Source organism: Macrobrachium nipponense, chromosome 22 (genome assembly GCF_015104395.2).
Source record: "Macrobrachium nipponense isolate FS-2020 chromosome 22, ASM1510439v2, whole genome shotgun sequence".
Taxonomy (NCBI): domain Eukaryota; kingdom Metazoa; phylum Arthropoda; class Malacostraca; order Decapoda; family Palaemonidae; genus Macrobrachium; species Macrobrachium nipponense.
In genome coordinates, this window is record NC_087213.1 from 63,060,667 (window position 1) to 63,083,325 (window position 22,659).

Below are 22,659 nucleotides of genomic sequence, written 5' to 3' on the forward strand. Positions count from 1 at the left end.
AAATGAAACCTTAAAGAATTCAACACTTCGGAGAAACAATATATCTAGCTCTAATAAAGCTTGAAGCAGTCACCACAAAACAAAACTGAAATTCATTTTAGAAGCCCATCATGCAGATGTGAATTACAAATGTTATTTCTACATGGAAATTTATTTCATACAAATTCGACTCCATGAGGCACCTTCACAATACAGAAACCTAAGTAGTTACGTGGAACAATGATGTAACTTCCACAAGGCAGTAAAATATATAAAATGAGATTATACATAACAATCACTAAAATTTTGCAGTGTTTTTTTTTATCAGTTGTCATTATTCTGTACATAAAAATAAATTAATGCATAAAATCGACTAAATCCTAATGGCAAGACATGAAAAAAATAATTAGCTATGCATCCGTAACTCTTGAGAATCCCATATACAATTCATACAGGAACATATTAAGAAACGTAATTGAAATCTGAAAGTTAATGATCCTTGTGATAAAAAATGCAATGGAGTTTTAATGTTTCTGTGTGTTACGGACTCTGAGATCTCAGAGACAATGTTACGGTGTCGAAATATCCTGGTTAAAGGTCGACACAATGTTACGGCCTCTGAGAGAAGTCCACTTCAGGTTCGATATGAAATAATAAAAAAAAATATTTCAACACCAACAGTTGAAACTGGGGATATGAATATAGAAAGAAACACTAACACATAACACAACAAAGGTTTATTTACAAGCTTACTAACAAAGGTAAATGCAGAATGGTAACTCCTATTTACATAAAAAGATAGAATCTTACACTGCATGAACTGGGGGAAACAGTGAGGCAATTCGAATACTTGCTAATCAGTTTGGCACTTGGAAGAGGTGGCTTCATAAAAGTAGAGCGGCAATTGCAGACGTCCTCTTGACTACGTATTGCAGAAACTAGTCTATTCGTAAGGCAGGAACTCCCCCATTTTCTTCTCCGAAGTCTGCTCAACGTAGAGAGAACTCGGCCGTCCACACCTGAAGACGACTAGACCAATATCCAACCAACTCTCGAACAACTCTTCTGATGATTGATACTTTGTCGGTTCCTTCGTCTCTAGTCTCTCTCTGACGATCACTGCTGCTGATCTCTCACTGATAATCTGATCTGTGGCTCTTACTGAGGATATCTCTCTGTAACTAACTGGTGATCTCTCTTTTACGATCTCTCTCTCTTCTACGATCACTGCTCTCCAAAGTTCGTTCGTCGCATTTATACGGCACTCTGGGGGCGGAGCCTACGGTGAGCGTCACAGACTCGCGAGATTTCCAGAATTTCTTAGATGAATCTAGACGAGGTATTGCATCAGAAATCGCGGCGTTTCTCACGTCCCGACGAGATCCACAACACTCCTGCTGATTCTAGAACCATCATGATATGTTACAGGCATCTCCAACACAGGCGCAAAAACCTCCTTACTTTCGAACTTCTCGAAAATGCGTTCTCCTTTCCTTTATCTTTCTTTGCTAGGAAGCAATTACCATCACACGCCCCCTCAAAAGAGAAAAAAAAATGAAATCAACTGATTTTATTTTTTTCTAAAGAGAAGCAAGAATTAAACAGCGGGGAAACAATTCTGCATAAAGCTTTAATCCAGTCAAACACACAAGCTTCTCCACTCACACTTACTTGTGCGATAACAGAAAACGGTTATTAGGCTACTCATTCTGAGAAAAATCTCTAGAGGTTATTTGCTATAACATTATCCTTCTCTCTTACTATTACCGTTTTCTGAACTCTGATTAAAACTTATAAATACTAAAATACCTCTTGTGTTTTTCTCAAAACTAATCTCTGTCAGTAACACTGTTACACGGGCGGAGGCCACGGCATGGGGCGTTGTTTATAATTCTGAAGCAAATTTACATTTATTGCCTTTGCTCTATTCTTACCCACACTAATTCTATAATGTATATTTCCCCTCTTCTCTAAAACTGAAAAAGAACCTTCGAAATTATGAGATAAAGAGGAACCTTCTTTCTGGACTAGTACTAAAACTTTATCTCTTATACACAAACTTCTCTCTTTGGCTCTAAGATAAGGTTTTCTTTCAGTTTCCCCTTGACTTCCGTTCGGGTTTTCTTTCGCTAAGTCCCAAGCGCTTCCGTTCTCCTCCGCAAGTTGCCAACCATCTCTTAAATTGTTTTTATAATAATCAAGATTAGTTATGCAATCATCTCTACCCTTACTTCTAGGCAAAGGTACGAACATATTTATAAATTCATTCTCTAAAGATTCGCCTACTGAAGGAATATTACACAACTGAACTCTAGGAATTACTTGAATCGGTTTCCCGGCAATTTGATATTCAGAACAGCTTAAAGCAAACCTCTTAAAAAAACACATCATTTTTCATCTTGGGCCAAAAGTACGCCCTACTTATACACTTGAAAATTTTATTTACTCCTAAATGTCCTTGCTCATCGTGTGCTAACTTCAAAATTAATTCATGAAGCTTCCTAGAAACTACGAACTTTTCTGTGATTCCCCCTTCACTACCTGACTTAGGACAAACGTGACACATAACTTCGTCCTTTACACAAAAAGTTTCCTTACACACATCATCGAGATCATCATCCAGCTCACATTCAAAAATTCGGGTTAGTGTCTCATCCTCTCTCTGCAACTTGACTAGCTCATACTTATCCAAAACGTTAGAGCCTAATTCATCACCGTAACTAGAACTAGATACCGGTACATTTACTACGTTACTCTCGACAGCTACGCCTTCCGTTTGGCTCTCACTGTCAACGATAGTTAGGTCTCTCAGCCACACTCATGCCAAGATCAACCTTGCAACCTCTATCACACTCGTTCGAATCCACGAACGAACTCATGTTCGAATCCACGAAATCGGACTCGTTCGAATCCACGAACAAATTATGACCGTGGTCTATGTCTGTATCTAAACCCGACCTAGTTACTACCATTTCAGGCACTGGAATATTCCTCACAACAGGATTCACATTCTTGGATAAAGCTAAGTCGTTACCGACAATAATGTCAACGCCTTCAACGGGCAAACTGTCCACAACTGCAAGTTTCACTTCTCCTGACACTACCTGACTTTCTAAATTCAACTTCGACAAAGGACAAAGAACACAAGTGTTAGGAAATCCACCTAACATAACTTTCTCTTCCATATTAATTTCTGCCCTGTTCGGCACACACTCACTCCTTATCAGTGATACAGCGGCCCCTGTGTCTCGAAGCAAGACCACTTCTCTCGAATCTACTCCTCCAAGAGAAGAAACTACGCCTTCCGACAGAAATTCACCAAAAACTTTCCTAGTTTCTCTCATCACATCATCCCTACTTGATGAAAGGTTAACTAGAGACACTGGTTTCTTACCGTCCTTCTTTTCTACTACACAATTCCTCGCTAAATGCCCTTTCCCATTACATCAGAAACAAGTTAATTTTGAGCCACTAGATGCCACTTTACTCTTACAAACCTTAGACGTATGACCAGGTTTTCCGCATGTATAACAGGAATAGTCACTTTTACTCGCATTGCTATTACTAGGACTGAAACCTTTACTGCTTTGTACTCTACCAGACGAAGGATCATTTCGTTTCTTACTAACACTCAAATTATGAGTTAGACTATGTTCGTCAGCTTGCCTAGTTGCTCCTGCAAAAGATACTTCTCGCCTATCCTCTATATAAAGCTTAATCTCAGGGGATACGTTATCTTTGAAGTTTTCTAACAACACTAAGTTCTTCAAACTATCAAATTCCTCAACCTTAGAAGAAGTTAACCAGTCAAAAAACAGCCTTTCTAACTTCTTACCGTATTCTACATACGTAATATTTTCATCCTTTCTCAAATTTCTAAATTTCTTACGGTACGCCTCTGGTACTAACCTATATGCACTAAGAACAGTTTTTTTCACGATATCGTAATTATCATATTCCTCCTTAGACATGCAGCTATACACAGTAAGTGCCCTACCACTCAACACTGACTGCAAATATAAAGTCCACGTTTCTTTAGGAGAACCTACTCGTTCCATTAACTTCTCAAAACACATGAAATATGTCGTAACATCCTCCTCATCAAACTTTGGTACTAATTTTAGCACTGCATTCATACCTAACGTATCAGCTTCGTTTTCGTTCTCGCCTGACCGACTGTTACGAGTACTTTCCCTTAACCGAACAATTTCCAACTAATGCATGCGCTCTTTCTCTCTCTCTTCCTGCTGCATTACCAACATTTCTCTCTCTTGCTGCATTTTCATTGCTTCTCTCTCTTTCTCTTGCTGCATTATCATTGCTTCTCTCTCTTTCTCTTGCTGCATTTTCATTACTTCTCTCTCATACTTTTCCCTTTCTTTCCTTTCAACATACTCACGGAGATCATTCCCCTCTAGACCTAGTAGCTTACCTAACTCAATAAACTCTTTCACCATCTCACTCATTCTGATTCTTTCTATATTCTCCCTGTTTCAAACTGTTAAAAGTGTTGATAGCCTAGGCAAGGTCGCCACAAATGTTACGGACCCTAAGATCTCAGAGACAATGTTACGGTGTCGAAATATCCTGGTTAAAGGTCGACACAATGTTACGGCCTCTGAGAGAGGTCCACTTCAGGTTCGATATGAAATAATAAAAAAAAATTTCAACACCAACAGTTGAAACTGGGGATATGAATATAGAAAGAAACACTAACACATAACACAACAAAGGTTTATTTACAAGCTTACTAACAAAGGTAAATGCAGAATGGTATCTCCTATTTACATAAAAAGATAGAATCTTACACTGCATGAACTGGGGGAAACAGTGAGGCAATTCGAATACTTGCTAATCAGTTTGGCACTTGGAAGAGGTGGCTTCATAAAAGTAGAGCGGCAATCGCAGATGTCCTCTTGACTACGTATTGCAGAAACTAGTCTATTCGTTAGGCAGGAACTCCCCCCTTTTCTTCTCCGAAGTCTGCTCAACGTAGAGAGAACTCGGCCGTCCACACCTGAAGACGACTAGACCAATATCCAACCAACTCTCGAACAACTCTTCTGATGATTGATACTTTGTCGGTTCCTTCGTCTCTAGTCTCTCTCTGACGATCACTGCTGCTGATCTCTCACTGATAATCTGATCTGTGGCTCTTACTGAGGATATCTCTCTGTAACTAACTGGTGATCTCTCTCTTTTACGATCTCTCTCTCTCCTACGATCACTGCTCTCCAAAGTTCGTTCGTCGCATTTATACGGCACTCTGGGGGCGGAGCCTACGGTGAGCGTCACAGACTCGCGAGATTTCCAGAATTTCTTAGATGAATCTAGACGAGGTATTGCATCAGAAATCGCGGCGTTTCTCACGTCCCGACGAGATCCACAACACTCCTGCTGATTCTAGAACCATCATGATAACAGGCATCTCCAACACAGGCGCGAAAACCTCCTTACTGTCGAACTTCTCGAAAATGCGTTCTCCTTTCCTTTATCTTTCTTTGCTAGGAAGCAATTACCATCACACTGTGACTATGTCTTTTGAGATATCCAACTCTCCAAAATGAAAATATAATAACTGAGATTCATAAAGATTCCAGCATGAGTACTAACCTCTAACACACTGATCTAACATTCGACAACAATAACTACCTTTCAAATAAGACCAATAACAGGAAGGAGTTTCTCGAAAACGTAAAACATTCCAACGTTGTCAAAAGCAGCTAGAGTCTGGAAAGAAGGTACCCAACTTCTACTTCCCATTCTTCGAATGCAATGTAAAAAAATTCCTCATTGTGGTACAGCTATCCTTATATCTAGGAATGCCTTTACTGTTTACTATCAAGGTTTCTCTTCTATTGAAATAAAACTCTTATTACATTCCTTTACATGGTTTTCTGGAAATGTTAGCAACACGAGAAAAAGCTGGTGAAACAAAATAAGAAATACTGCAAACTAGGCATACTAGGATTTTATTTTTAAAAAAAGGGAAACAAAAGAAAACGAATAAATCAAGTGGATCAAGAACCAAACCAGCAGATTTCGGATATTACCACCAGCCAGAAACAGGGATCATCTCGAAACAAGATAATACCCTGATTATATGAATTTCCATTATACTCTAATTGGTGATGGTGCAGGCCTGGATGCTTAATCTCCGTATTTAAAATGCAACAGCGAGATTAGTGAGGTGAATGAGATCGACATAGATGGGGAAAACAAGGAAATTTCTAACTCATCATTTTCCAGTTTTATCAAAACTGCCAGAATTTTCAACGAAAGTTTTCAAATTTGTCTTAAATTTTCGAAACGTGTATTCACAGTTTCAGATTTTTTAATTAGTATCAATTTTTCAATTCAAGTTTCCATATTTCCACTAATGATTCGACCCTTATCCACAAACTTCTACCAATTTCAAAGTTTCAAATGACGTCAGATCTTGGCGAAAATCCAATAGATTAAAATTGCTGGTTATTTGGATCTGGCAGAAATTATAGATTCGTGAGCAGAACCCTGGCATTATAGACACAAATTTAAAATACAACCTGTAAACGAACAAATTAACTACTTATCGAAGCAGTTCAAAAGTTATCAACACAATAAACCGACTTCCACAAACACAGGATAGCACACTCACTAAACGTAATGAGACCGCATCACTTTCGAAATTCTGATTTCTCTTATGTCTACAGACCCATCTTATAATAATATAGAGCATAGTCAGACAGTTGACCAATACGCCATAAAAGCAAAAGTACTTCATTCTGGCTCATCCATTTCTATGTGATTCAGAAGAATGAGATCGAGAGATCGCGTTCACATGCAAGTCGTGAATTGCAGCTGATTAAATGACAGCAGATACACCCGTTTATTGCAACTTCTTTATATAAGTTCTGTATATTCGAAGATTACAAAGAGAAAGTGTTTCTAAGTCTTCAGAATTTTTTCAGAAGAATTCTACATTCAGCGATCGAAATGGAGAGAGAGAGAGAGAGAGAGAGAGAGAGAGAGAGAGAGAGAGAGAGAGAGAGAGAGAGAGAGAGAATTTGCAATCGGCACTGCTTATTAGGAACAGCTAGAGAATACTGGTAATATAATCCAATGAAGATGACCTAGAACGCAAGTGAATATTCCTTAAGGGATCCGCAGTTTCCTGCACCCAAAACTGCAAGAAACCAGTATAAGTAAATGACCTTCGCAAAAAGGGTGCCTGCTGAAAAAAAAAAAAATAAATCCGAGTCATATTTTAGGGTCTGTGACGTGAGGAGGGAAGGGAAGGGGAGTATTTCAGTTGACGCACTATATAAACCCCAACCCACATCCCAACAGCATCACTCGCCAGCAGCCTCTCTTCTGGTTACGATCTCCTATTCTGTCTCTCCCTCTCTTTTCCCACGTCTTGGCTCTTCTAGTTTCTGTTTTTCATATCTTTCATTGAAGACGCTGCTAAAATCATGAAGATCGTTCTCTTGGCAGGTAAGAGTAAAAGGTCACACATATAAAATGATATTGAATGTTTTTAATATTATTAAATGGGGAAAATATTGTCTTTAAAATGCTTAATGCCTGAATTCCTGCAGCCCTCTTCGGGATCGCCATCGCCGACCGCCTGCCCTCCACCAGCTACGGGGCACCTAATGGCGGAGCTTCCAACGGATTCGGTGGAGCGAATGGAGCTCCCAGCAACGGTTACAGCGCACCCAATGGAAACGGTGCCGCCAATGGCAATGGTTTTGGAGGTTCAAATGGCGCTCCCAGCAATGGATACAGTGCACCAAACGGCAACGGATTTGGAGGCTCAAATGGTGCCCCTACCAATGGCTACACTGCTCCTAATGGTAATGGCCGTAATGGAAACGGCTTTGGAGGATCCAACGGTGCTCCAAGGAACGGCTATGCTCCCCCAAGTAACACATACGGAGCCCCTACTACCGGCTATGGAGTAGACCCTGCTATTGCTGTTTTGGCTGAGAACATCCCTGGAGGTGGTGTCCCTGGAGAGGACTACCCTATCTTGGCCTCTGTTCCTGACACCAGCTTCGACTGCAACGCCCAGAATGTCCCTGGATATTACGCCGACACTGATGCTGAAGCCGGCTGCCAGGTCTTCCACATCTGCCAGGACAGGCCCAATGGACGCCGTCAGCAGGACTCCTTCCTCTGCCCCAACGGCACCATCTTCAACCAACAGTACCTCGTCTGCGACTGGTGGTTCAACTTCGACTGCGCTGACGCCGAATCCTTCTACTCCGTCAACGAACAAATCGGAGTTGTTCCTAATGCCGGATACGGTTATGGACCTAGTGCTAATGGAAATGGAAATGGCAATGGCAACGGCAATGGAAATGGCAATGGATATGGCTCCAACGGAAATGGAAGAAATGGCAATGGAAGAAACGGCAATGGCAGAAATGGTAATGGCAGAAATGGCAATGGAAGCAATGGGTATGGTGCCAACGGAAATGGTGCCGCTGGTGCCGCTGCAGCTCCTGCCAATGGCTACGGTGCCCCAGCCGCCCCATCAGACAGCTACGGCGCTCCTTTCTAAATGACGAGCACTCACACCCCTGTTCCAATCCTCTGAAATCTTAACCAGTCATTTACATTTCTGTTCACTCTAAACTTCCTTCTCCTAAAGCCAACTGTTCTCATCTACATTCATACGATAGTAATTGTAAATATTTATCTATTCTCTTTCAAGTCACTAGTCTCCTTCAATTGTACGATTCTCTGTTGCAAGACATTTACATGACTTTACTTTTACTCTTTCTAGCTAGTTTTTCACTAGACATGAGCCATGTACAGTTCCTACTCTAGATTCTTACCATTCCCGTCTTTCAAAGATTACAGATGTTATTCTTCATTTTTCTATTGTATTCTGCCCTTCTGTTACCAGGGGAAAGTAACCAATTCTTTTCCTCTCTCCTTCAACTGACTCATACGCCCCTGCTATCTTCCGTTTCTCAAAATCCATCGATTTTAAAATGTTATTACTTGAAGTTTAGCATCTCTTACTTTCACTTACATCCCTGTCCATTTTGTTGCTTGAATATGCTAGGCTACGTCACTTCTTCAACTAAGAACTTAAAACAACTATACTTCGCCTGAACGTTTCTTCTTCTTTAAAGCCTGACCTTCTGCAATGTCTACAACCCTTTCCCTGACCCTTTTCATCATCATCTCTTCACTGCAGCGAAACGAACGAAGAAAGTACAAAACCAGTTGCATGGTAGCAATAAATAAATATATATAGTAAATGTTTATTTTTTCATAATAAACGCGAGCATGTTATTCTGTTGTTTACTTCTCACCCAAAACTCATAAATTATGAAACCGACCACAATACCACTTCATATAAAACCAATTTTCCGTATTACAAATGAAGCTTAAAAAATATCGAAGGTACAAATTATTCTGAAAAGGAAACCTTAAAGAATTCAACACTTCTGAGAAACAATATATCTAGCTCTAGTAAACCTTGAAGCAGTCACCGCAAAACAAAACTCAAATTCATGTTAGAAGCCGCCCATCATGCAGATGTGAATTACAAATGTTATTTCTACATGGAAATTTATTTCTTACAAATTCGACTCCATGAGGCACCTTCACAATACAGAAACCTAAGTAGTTACGTGGAACAATGATGTAACTTCCACAAGGCAGTAAAAAATATAAAATGAGATTATACATAACAATTACTAAGATTTTGCAGTGTTTTTTTTTTATCAGTTGTCATTATTCTGTAAAAAAATTATTAATGCATATAATCGACTAAATCCTAATGGCAAGACATGAAAAAAATAATTAACAATATGCATCCGTAACTCTTGAGAATCCCATATACAATTCATACAGGAACATATTAAGAAACGTATTTGAAATCTGAAAGAGTTAATAATCCTTGTGATAAAAAATGCAATGGAGTTTTAATGTTTCTGTGACTATGTCTTTTGAGATATCCAACTCTCCAAAATGAAAATATAATAACTGAGATTCATAAAGATTTCAGCATGAGTACTCACCTCTAACACACTGATCTAACATTCGACAACAATAACTACCTTTCAAATAAGACCAATAACGGAAGGAGTTTCTCGAAAACGTAAAACATTCCAACGTTGTCAAAAGCAGCTGGAGTCTGGAAAGGTGGTACCCAACTTCTACTTCCCATTCTTCGAATGCAATGTAAAAAAATTCCTCATTGTGGTACAGCCATCCTTATATCTAGGAATGCCTTTACTGTTTACTATCAAGGTTTCTCTTCTATTGAGATAAAACTCTTATTACATTCCTTTACATGGTTTTCTGGAAATGTCAGCAACACGAGAAAAAGCTGATGAAACAAAATAAGAAATACTGCAGACTAGGCATACTAGGATTTATTTGAAAAAAAAGGGAAACAAAAGAAAACAAATAAATTAAGTGGATCAAGCACAAACCAGCAGATTTCGGAAATTCCCACCAGGCAGAAAGCGGGATCATCTCGAAACAAGATAATACCCTGATTATATGAATTTCCATTATTCTCTAATTGGTGATGGTGCAGGCCTGGATGCTTAATCTCCGTATTTAAAATGCAACAGCGAGATTAGTGAGGTGAATGAGATCGACATAGATGGGGAAAACAAGGAAATTTCTAACTCATTATTTTCCAGTTTTATCAAAACTGCCAGAATTTTTAACGAAAGTTTTCAAATTTGTCTTAAATTTTCATGTGCGCATGAGAGAGAGAGAGAGAGAGAGAGAGAGAGAGAGAGAGAGAGAGAGAGAGAGAGAGAGAGAGAGAGAGAGAGATTCAAATACTTGGAAATGTGTCTACAGACCCATCTTATAATAATATACAGCATGGTTAGACAGTTGACCAATACGCCATCTGGCTCATCCATTTCTATGGGATTCAGACGAATGAGATCGAGAGATCGCGTTCACATGCAAGTCGTGAATTGCAGCTGATTAAATGACAGCAGATACACCCGTTTATTGCAACTTCTTTATATAAGTTCTGTATATTCGAAAATTACAAAGAAAAGGTGTTTCTGGTCTTCAGAATTTTTCCAGAAGAATTCTACATTCAGCGATCGAAATGGAGAGAGAGAGAGAGAGAGAGAGAGAGAGAGAGAGAGGAGAGAGAGAGAGAGAGAGAGAGAGCAATGACTATCAAGGGATCCGCAGTTTTCTCCACCCAAAACTGCAAGAAACCAGTATAAGTAAATGACCTTCGCAAATAGGTTGTCTGCTGAAAAAAAAAAAAAAAAAAAAAAAAAAATCCGAGTCATATTTTAGGGTCTGTGACGTGAGGAGGGAGGGGAGGGGGAGTATTTCAGTTGACGCAGTATATAAACCCCAACCCACATCCTAACAGCATCACTCGCCAGCAGCCTCTCTTCTGGTTACGATCTCCTCCTATTCTATCTCTCCCTCTCTTTTCCCACGTCTTGGCTCCTCTAGTTTCTGTTATTCATATCTTTCATTGTAGACGCTGCTAAAATCATGAAGATCGTTCTCTTAGCAGGTAAGAGTAAAAGGTCACACACGTATAAAATAATATTGAATGTTTTTAATATTATTAAATGGGGAAAATATTGTCTTTAAAATGCTAAATGCTTCAATTCCTGCAGCCCTCTTCGGGATCGCCATCGCCGACCGCCTGCCCTCCAGCAGCTACGGGGCACCTAATGGCGGAGCTTCCAACGGATTCGGTGGAGCGAATGGAGCTCCCAGCAACGGTTACAGCGCACCCAATGGAAACGGTGCCGTCAATGGCAATGGATTTGGAGGCTCAAACGGCGCCCCTACCAATGGCTACACCGCTCCTAATGGCAATGGCCGTAATGGAAACGGCTTTGGAGGATCCAACGGTGCTCCAAGGAACGGCTATGCTCCCCCAAGTAACACATACGGAGCCCCTACTAACGGCTATGGAGTAGACCCTGCTATTGCTGCTTTGGCTGAGAACATCCCAGGAGGTGGTGTCCCTGGAGAGGACTACCCTATCTTGGCCTCTGTCCCTGACACCGGCTTCGACTGCAATGCCCAGAATGTCCCTGGATATTATGCCGACACTGATGCTGAAGCTGGCTGCCAGGTCTTCCATATCTGCCAGGACAGGCCCAATGAGCGCCGTCAGCAGGACTCCTTCCTCTGCCCCAACGGCACCATCTTCAACCAACAGTACCTCGTCTGCGACTGGTGGTTCAACTTCGACTGTGCTGACGCCGAATCCTTCTACTTCCTGTCAACGAACAAACAAATCGGAAGTTGTTCCTAATGCCGGATACGGTTATGGACCTAGTGCTAATGGAAATGGAAATGGAAATGGCAATGGCAATGGAAATGGCAATGGATATGGCTCCAACGGAAATGGAAGAAATGGCAATGGCAGAAATGGTAATGGCAGAAATGGCAATGGAAGCAATGGGTATGGTGCCAACGGAAATGGTGCCGCTGGTGCCGCTGCAGCTCCTGCCAATGGCTACGGTGCCCCAGCCGCCCCATCAGACAGCTACGGCGCTCCTTTCTAAATGACGACCACTCACCCCCATGTTCCCATCCTCTGAAATCTTAACCAGTCATTTACATTTCTGTTCACTCTAAACTTCCTTCTCCTAAAGCCAACTGTTCTCATCTACATTCATACGATAGTAATTGTAAATATTTCTCTATTCTCTTTCAAGTCACTAGTCTCCTTCGATTGTACCATCTCTGTTGCAAGACATTTGCATGACTTCACTTTTACTCTTTCTGGTTAGTTTTTCACTAGCCATGATCCATGTACAGTTCCTACTCTAGATTCTTACCATTCCCGTCTTTCAATGACTACAGATGTTATTCTTCATTTTCCTATTGTATTCTGCCCTTCTGTTACCAGGGGAAAGTAACCAATTCTTTTCTTCTTTCCCTCAACTGACTCATACGCCACTGCTATCTTCCGTTTCTCAAAATCCATCGATTTTAAAATGTTATTACTCGAAGTTTAGCATCTCTTACTTCCACTTACATCCCTGTCCATTTTGTTGCTTGAATATTCTAGGCTACGTCACTTCTTTAACTAAGAACTTAAACTATACTTCGACTGAACGTCTCCTCTTCTTTCAAGCCTGACCCTTTGCAATGGCAACAACTCTTTCCCTGACCCTTTTCACCATCATTTCTTCACTGCAGCGAAACGAACGAGAAAAGTACAAAACCAGTTGCATGGTAGCAATAAATAATTATACATAGTAAATCTTTATTTTTTCATAATAAACGCGAGCATGTCATTGTTGTTTACATCTCACCCAAAACTCATAAATTATGCAACCGACCACAAAAGCACTTAAAAAAAAATAAAATAAAAACAAACGAAGCCCAAAAAATATCAACGTGCAAATAATTCCCCAGATGAAATCTTAAAAAATTCTATACTTCTGAGGAACAATATATCTAGCTCTAATAAAGTTTGAAGCAGTCACCATAAGACTAAAGTCAAAATCACTTTAGAAGCCCATCATGCAGATGTGAATTACAATTGTTATTCCCATATGGAAATTCATTTCATACAAATTCGACTTCACGAGACACCTTCACAATACAGAAACCTAAGTGGTTACGTGGAACACTGAGGCGGTAAAAAATACAAAATGAGATTATACACAACAATCACTACGATTTAACAGTAACTTTTCAGATGGCATTAAAAACTAATGCATAAAATCGACTAAATCCTATTAGCAAGACATATGAAAAAAATAATTAACAATATGTATCCGTAACTCTTGAGAATCCTTTATACATGTTCATACATGCACATACTAAGAAACGTATTTGAAATGCAATGGAGTTTCAATTTTTTTGTGACTACGAATTTTGAGATATCTAATACTCCAAAAATGAAAATATGCCAGGTTCAATAAAAACTGAGATTCATAAAGATTTCAGCGTGAGTACTCACCTCTAACACACTGATCTAACATTCGACAACAATAACTACCTTTCAAATAAGACCAATAACAGGAAGGAGTTTCTCAAAAACGTAAAACATTCCATCGTTGTCAAAAGCATTTGGAGTCTGCAAAGAAAGTAACTAACTTCTACTTGCCCTTCTTCGAATAAAACATAAAAAATTCCTCACTGTGGTACAGCTATCCCAGTATCTAGGAATGCCCTTACTGTTTGCTATCAAGGTTTCTTTTCTACCAGAGATTATCTAAAAAAAACTCTTATTACATACCTTTAAATGGTTTTCTGGAAATATCAGCCAATCGACAAAATTTGATGGAACAAAATAAGGAAATCCTGCAGAATATAGTAGATTGATATCAACTGTGTATCCGATGTCTAGGCCAGTCGCTTACGACGCTCCTGACTGGCTGTTGATAAGCCAATCGCAGGACTGGAAACTCTCTGTCTCTCGAGAGAGTTCACATAGGCAGGATGCATGTTCCCCCTCTCCTGGGGAATACGTCTTTCAGGAGAGGTGGAACATACATCCTGCCTATGTGAACTCTCGAGAGAGAGACTGAGAGTTTCCAGTCCTGTGATTGGCTTATCAACAGCCAATCAGGAGCGTCGTAAGGGGCTGGCCTAGACATCAAATGCAAGGTTGATGTGAATCTACTACAGGCATTCCAGGATTTCATAAAACAAAATAAAAAAGGAAACAAAATGAAAAAATCTCTTAGACTGGGGCCATGCGAACCCAACATGCCCCACATAGGGTTTCCTCTCTTGCCCACCTCGGAAAACAACCGTTAGCCGTCTTTTACGAAAAAAAAATAAATAAATAAATAAAAGACCTCTGGGCTCGAAAACATTCATCGAGGACTTATAATATTTAAAAAAAACTGCCATGAGTTAACGTTATCTACCTTCTTAGTTATATCCAGATTACGAAGCTCAAATATTACTATATATACTACTTAATAACCACACTGTACATAAAATTTCTATGAAAAGTATTAAAAAAGGGAGCATATTAGGTCTTGGGAAATAAATTTTAAAATCTACAAAAGTACGGAATGTTGTTTTAGATTTAGCTGACCTTTTGCCAACACGGGCTCTTGCTCACAGAGCAGCCAGTGAAAAAAAAAATACGGAAACGAGCCAAGACTTCAAAATTCGAAATTCGGGATTATTTGACTTTTAACTACCTGTTAATAAGCTGATATCAGTCATCCTCAACGACTGTTCCCTTTCTTTCACTGCCAACTCTATGCCTCCTCTTTTTTACTACATATTCCTTTTAAGTCTGTAAAAAAAACAAAAGCTAATGATACGGCGTTTCCAAGGCGAAAGAACAGAATTTGAAATGACTCTTTCCACCTATAGTAGATTCACATCATTCGTGATTGGCTGCTGATAAGCTAATGACACGGCTGGAAACTCTCAGCGTCTCTCGAGAGTTCACAGAGGCAGGATGTATGTTCCACCTCTCCTGAGGGATACTTCTGAAAGACGTACCCCTCAGGAGAGGTGGAACATAGATCCTGCCAATGTGAACTCTCTCTCGAGACTGAAAGTTTCCATCCCAGTGATTGGGTTATCAACAGCCAATCAGGAACGTCGTAAGGGACGGGCCTAGACATCAAATGCACGGTTGATGTGAATCTACTATAGCCATTCCAAGACGACTTTAGGAAATGGGGTAAATCACGTTTGTTATCGAGGAGCTTTCATCTATTGCAGAAGTCGACGATACGGGTAAGCAATCGTTTTGGTGGTCTAGTCCCGTCCACGAGGGACACATGAGAGAAAGGAAAAAAACGAAAGTAAAAATGGAAAGCAAGAAATGAAATGGTATAGCTTAACGACGAGATAAACACTGATCAGCCTTTAAATGAAGGGAGTGTGTACTATGTGTGTCTGCCTTCTAGCATAACTGGCTAAAAGTGTTTTTAATTTTCTAAGAACAGGTTTAGCTCACTAACGATATTTGTCGTGAATTTCTTGACATAACAACATGCTCACATTTAAAGATTTTTAAATACAGGTTTTTAACAGGAAAATATCCATCCATAGTTTCACTTCTAATTGAAAAAAAATATGCCATTATTCTTAATGCCAAAGCTTATTTACAAAATGATGTATTTCAAAATATGTGTCAATATTCATGGACAACTTCAGGGAACCCAGAAAACTACTATGGATACTTTGCCTAAAGCTTGACAACAATCAGCCATAACATCAACACTGAATACACTTTACAGCAAATGTGATATCCAAGAAGGCTTTATGTACTTAATAATATTTACCCGTAACATCTGAGAAACAGAGAGTCGAAGAGCCAAAGTAGAATGTCAACAAGATCCACTTGATCCCGTGACCCACAATCCTTGAAGGAGTCTCAGTCTTGCCCAACATCCCCCCCCGCCTCACCACCCCATTTAGGGTCGTCTTTCCAGGCATACCTTTCTTCCAGCATGGCAGGAATACATGGTAAATGCCCTCATCACCTTATCGCGATAGAGCAATGGCCCGTTGCAACGTTGTCCCGCACTCCGATCCAAAGCGCATGCCTATAATTCTGCTACAGCGGAGCAGAGACTGAGAGAGGTACTGCTGCTGCTGCTTTCAGAGGAGGTCACGATTCTATACATCCCGATATGGACATTCAAGAGTCCTTTCAGGTCTTGCTGAGATAATATTACGTTCATCTCTTTTCTCCTATATAACGTCTGGTTTTCGTAGCATATCTTCAATGACTAAGATACATTTATGCATGAAAGTAGATTATATAATGCACACACACCCATATATGTATATATATATATATATATATATATATATATATATATATAATATACATATATATACATATGATATAAATATATATATTATATATATATATATATACATTATCTATATATATATCTTTATATATATCCTAGTATATATATATCTATATATATATATATATATATATACTGATATATATATATATATATATATATATATATATATATATATATATATATATATCGCATCAACGTGATTCAAATACTACAAGCATTAAGCGACAAATGTCTTTAATATCCAATTCGCTTTACTTCGGAATCAGTATATTTTCATGTGCGTTAACCGTAGGAGAATTTTTAGTTGATAATAATTTCGTCCTCCCGTTGATTCAAAATTATTATCAGCTAAATAATTCCCCTTCGGTTAACACATGAATATATATCAGTTCCGAGCCGTAGAGCGAATGGATATTTAAAAGGACAGTTTCGTCGTCGCTTAATGTATATACGTATATATATATATATATATATATATATATTATGCGTATATATATATATATATATATATATATATATATATATATATATATATATATATATATATCAGAGATCGGGAGTGACCCAAACATGTGAGCATGCACCTAAACCAGCCACCAACGCCCCCCCTCTCCCCCCTCTCTCTCAGCATATATACATACATATATACGCATATATATATATATATATATATATATATATATACGTATATTATATATATATATATATATATTATATATATATATATATATACATACATAATTTACGTACAAAAAACTTTATACAAACATACTATGTTAACCCGATGAACTTTCCACCACCCAAGCAACTGACGCGGTACCCATTCACACCCGGAGCGACTGGAGGCTAGCAGACCAGGATCGAACTCCGGATCACCAAAATGAGAACCCAGTAGTCTACCAGTTACCTAATGTATATTAGACGCACCTTTTACACATTTAAAAATGTCACACATGAACTCTTTATATATTTGTTATCCATTAACGCACCGTACTCTTAAGAAACTTTTATTTTCAGAATTTCTTTAAAAATGGAACCCATTTCAGCTTAACGTCCAATATAAGAGTGAAAGACAATGTTTTGTTTCAGTTATATGAAACGACTGATATTTACGTGTCCAGCGAGACCTGCAAGTTGACAGGAAGGAAAAATATCAATTTAAACATAGCCTATATAGCAGATCAAATTCGTATTGACAATAATGAAAGCAGTTGCACACAAGCAGAATAATAGCGGACTATTATATTACTAACGCAAGATCTATTTAATTTCTGTGATCTTTGAACAAAATAACAAAAATAACATTTTCAAATACTGATATATAAAACGAGAATTGAAGTCGAGCACCAATGGGTCTGATCTCGACTTGTACGGATTCCCACGAATTGATAAAAGGGCTCTTAAAGGAAAGTATGTTTCCCTTGGTTAACGACGCTGTCTTGTAAAGAAAAAAGTAATATCCCTTAATCAAGGACAGAGTCTTTCATTTAAGGACCCTGTCTCGTGAGGTAAAAGTAATGCCTTTGGGATTAATGGCCCTGGCGTGAGAAGAAAATGTAGCCAAAGGGTTCAGGATCCCTTTTTTATCAAGAATAGCAACAACCAAGGTTAAAGAGCCCTGGCTGGTAAAGACAACATAGCCCAAGAGTTAGCTGAACATAGAATGTAGAATTTAGGCCAACGGGTAAGCACTGGAACCTAAAAGGCCATTCAACGCTGAAACGGAAATTGAGCAAAGGGTTTGAAAGGCGCAACAGGAGGAAAACCTTAAAGCAATTGCACTATGAATCAACTGTTAAGAGAGGGTGGAAAATAAGATGAAAGAAAGGGAATATGAAGGAGGTACTGTAAAAAGAACGAAAGGATTGCAGCTAGGGGCCGAAGGCACACTGTATTGAGCCTTAAGTAAAGCCTACAGTGCACCGCACGAGGTAGACTGACGGCACTAACTCCCTACGTAAACCAGGGGTTAAGAACCCTGGGGGTGAGGAGAAAAATTAAAGGTAACACGAAACACTCTTTGACGGAAGTAACGCCCTGTGTTAAGGCCCTAGGCTTTTAAAGAGAATAACGGCGCCCCCCCCCCCCCCCCCCCGCCCCCCCCCCCCCCCCCCCGAAACCCCTCCACCAATTGAAAGGCTCATCCCTTTAAACAAAAAGTCATGGCCCTGGTTATGGTCACGATATTAATGATGATAGTAGTGATGAACTCGTCACTAAGCCCTGCTCTCCTATCGCCCAACATGGAGCCATTGGATCACACCACTGACCCCTACTGAAGTATGAAAAATAAATGGACGAGCTTCAGGACAAGGGAATATGTCCTTAGGGTCGGAAGTAGCCTTAATGAACCACTCTGATGATACAATAAATTTCTGGCGGTATAGGTACATTATCCTAAATAAACTTAAAGGTAACATCGAAAGGAATATGTATAACATAAACTTAAAATAGCAGCACCTTACGAAGGAATTAAAGTGACTCAGTGTTGGAGAAGATGCCTCGCAAAACTGATGGTATTGTAAGTTACAAGCGGTCAATCATATTTCAAAAGCGTCAAACTTTGAAACGTCACACCATTTCGCGGGGCGATAGAATTCACGATTTACCCAAATATGGACTGTTTTTGGCTGATCCAATTTCTCGTTTCGATTAAAACAATGCTGAATCACCTCAATTTTCTCTTAAGTGTCCTCGCTTCCATCTTAAATGCGATGCTTGAACGAAAAACAAAATATTATGAGAAGAGAAGCTACCTGAAACCATATCTTCGAAAAAAAATCTAGTTTTGGAACATTTATTTTATCCGGAATTCACAGATATTGCAAACTACGGAGCATAAGTTAGGTATATCTTAGCTTAACCAGACCACTGAGCTGATTAACAGCTCTCCTAGGTCTGGCCCGAAGCATTATATTTTTATTTACGTGGCTAGGAACCAATTGGTTACTTAGCATCGGGACCTACAACTTATTGTGGGATCCGATCCACATTATATCGAGAAATGAATTTCTAATCACCAAAAATACGTTCCTCTGATTCCGCGCTGGCGGTAGCTGGGAGCGAACTCGGGCTACCAGATTGGTAGGCGAGTATGCAACCGACTCGTCCAATAAGATACTCCTACGGAGCATAGAACTTCTTTTATTACCTCAAGCAAAATATATATATTTTTCGCCTGCTTCTTCACGAAACGAATAAAACCAGGTCTGAGGTAAAAACAGGTCAAGCAGACAAGATGATCATCCCAGATTATTATTATTATTATTATCATCATTATTATCAAAAGGAAGGAGATTAACCAGCCCAATAAATATACTAATATATATATATATATATATATATATATATATATATAGTATATATATATATATATCTATCTATCTATCTTATCTATCTATCTATCTATCTATCTATCTATCTATCTATCTATCTATCTATCTATCTATCTATATATATATATACCTATATTATATATATATATATATATATATATATATATATATAAAATATACGTACATATATACACACACATGCATACATTCACATATAAATTATAATATTTATGAAATCTAGTTAAAAAAAAAAAAATAGATCAAATATAAGTGATATAAGAAATCATGTTAATATGAAATTTAAGTCATAAAAAAATAGATTATGAAATATCATATCTAAGTGGAAAAAATCTAAATTTTATTTATAATACCTATATTTCTTGAAAACGTTAAAATCCTAAAAACAGAAAAATGCTCATCATCTGGTAAAATGTCAGACATACTTTTCTGACCTAAACATAAAATTCTTTGACCTATAAAAACTTTACAGTCAGTAAAAAATATGTTTATTACTTAAAATTGTGATCATCCCAGATGACTCACCCTCAGTGACTTGTCACCAGCAGGGAGTCACGACATTTTTCTCAAACTGACCAGTTTATTTTGTCATTATGAATACTCTGAGTCGCCAGCTTCAACTGGCCTTAAAAAATATTCGACTTTCATATATTGGGCCGCTTATTTCTCTGAAGATCTAAATGGAAATGCCAGTAATATCTTGATCTTGCAAGTGTTTGTTTGTTTGTTTTTACGCTGCATGGAACCAGTGGTTATTCAGCAACGGGACCAACGGCTTTACGTGACTTCCGAACCACGTCGAGAGTGAACTTCTATCACCAGAAATACACATCTCGGACTCCTCAGTGGAATGCCCGAGAATCGAACTCGCAGCCACAGAGGTGGCAGGCCAAGACCATACCGATCACGCCACTAAGGCGCTTGATCTTGCGAGTGGTTTAACTTAATATCGCATAATTGTTCTTTGCGTGACGGTTTAGCCACGGAAACTTTAATTCATAAAACTTCCGTCAAGAAAGTCACAGATACGTTACTGAATCATTGCCTGTAGCTTCGTTCAAGCCATGAGCCGTCGAAATGTTTTCATTCAGACCAGAAGATTTGATACGAAGTCGAGGAGAGAATAAATCATTTCAACTTACTCAAAAGTTCACACAAGTCAACTTTTAAAAAGTTCTAAAGATGCCATTTCATCAGGGAAGTCTAATGCTGACTTATTATCAAAATGCAATCAAATAAACAATGTTATTACATGGTCACACCGATATCAATTGATAACTATTTGTCGCAATCAACCATCAAAGTAATTACCACTAGCCTCGATATGTGTGTGACGAATGGACATTTCTTGGTTAAAGTTTCCGAAGGATAAGTAACGCCCTTAGGGCGAGACTTAACGTCTCAACCATCTGCTATATTGTCGTCATTTAAGGTGTGGGGACAATAGTGCTTAACATTTTATCAAGTTTAGCGATTTATAGAGATATTTCTATTGTAAACGGAAATTTTTCAGAAGAAACAAAATGACATTCTCATCCACTAGTACTTCATTACTTCATTTTAATATACTTCTCGATACCCTTAAGGTCTTTAGATTACTAACCGAGGCTAATCTGAATTATTTAAAAAGTGAATCGACAGAGGTATATTTCACCGCGTTCAAACGACCATCAAGTGGTGCTGAGGTACAAGGTTTCACAGCAAGTCTATTGACTCATATTTATCGAAGCGGCGTGACAGAAACCCTAGGACACTATGAGTTGAGAACGAAAGTTACCAGCAAAAAATAACCTTGTCTATGCCAGATGAGTCACAAAGCCTCAATGCCGAAAGTGAGAGGAGAGGGGAAGAAATATTCGGAAATCGCTTCTATCTGACGAAAATGCCCTAGTGGTCTTACATATTAAGAAAATGACATTATTATTATTATTATTATTATTATTATTATTATTATTATTATTCAGTAGATGGAATCTATTCATATGGAACAAGCCCAGAGGAGCCATTGACTTGAAATTCAAGCTTCCAAAGAATATGGCGGTCATTAGGAATAAGTAAGAGGAATTACAGGAAAATACAGACATTAGAGATCCCACTTATCAAAACCGAAAAAAATAATAAACAGATAAAGATGAAAACCTATTTAAACGCAAGAAGAATAGTATTAGCGTAGCAGTGCATTGCATTTTCGCTTGAACATGGCTAAGAGAAAAACAAAGAGGGCCTCTGCTTCAGCTCAATATTTTAAAATCGGTTGCATAAAGGATGACATAAGCGACAATATCAACTTCATTACGACGACACGCGCTGAACGACTCCGAATATCGTCGCTGCATTTGGAATCGGCTCATCGGCATTCCTGGCGCGTCCCGTCGCTTCCAAAAACAGGTTTCGCGACCTTACACTAGAATGAAGAAGACCTATTCGTCAGGAATCACGTGAGAGGACGGAAAGATAAGGAAGGTCAGAGGGGGGTGGACATGGAGACGCAAAAGCGACCCTCTAGTTCGAAAAGGGGCGGAGCGAAGATTGGCCCCCTGTTCGTATAAAACCTCCAA

At 38.8% G+C, this 22,659-nt stretch overlaps 1 protein-coding gene and 1 pseudogene across 1 annotated transcript; both read left to right on the forward strand.

The window, feature by feature from the left end:
- Window positions 1-7,311: 7,311 nt before the first annotated feature.
- LOC135198414 (pro-resilin-like) lies at window positions 7,312-9,270 on the forward strand. The gene is made up of 2 exons (XM_064225948.1): window positions 7,312-7,455; window positions 7,560-9,270. The coding sequence occupies exons 1-2, from the start codon at window positions 7,434-7,436 to the stop codon at window positions 8,525-8,527; spliced, it is 990 nt and encodes a 329-aa protein (XP_064082018.1). The 5' UTR covers window positions 7,312-7,433; the 3' UTR covers window positions 8,528-9,270.
- Window positions 9,271-11,348: 2,078 nt separating this feature from the next.
- On the forward strand, window positions 11,349-13,230 carry LOC135198732 (pro-resilin-like; annotated as a pseudogene).
- The last annotated feature ends 9,429 nt before the right edge of the window (window positions 13,231-22,659 follow it).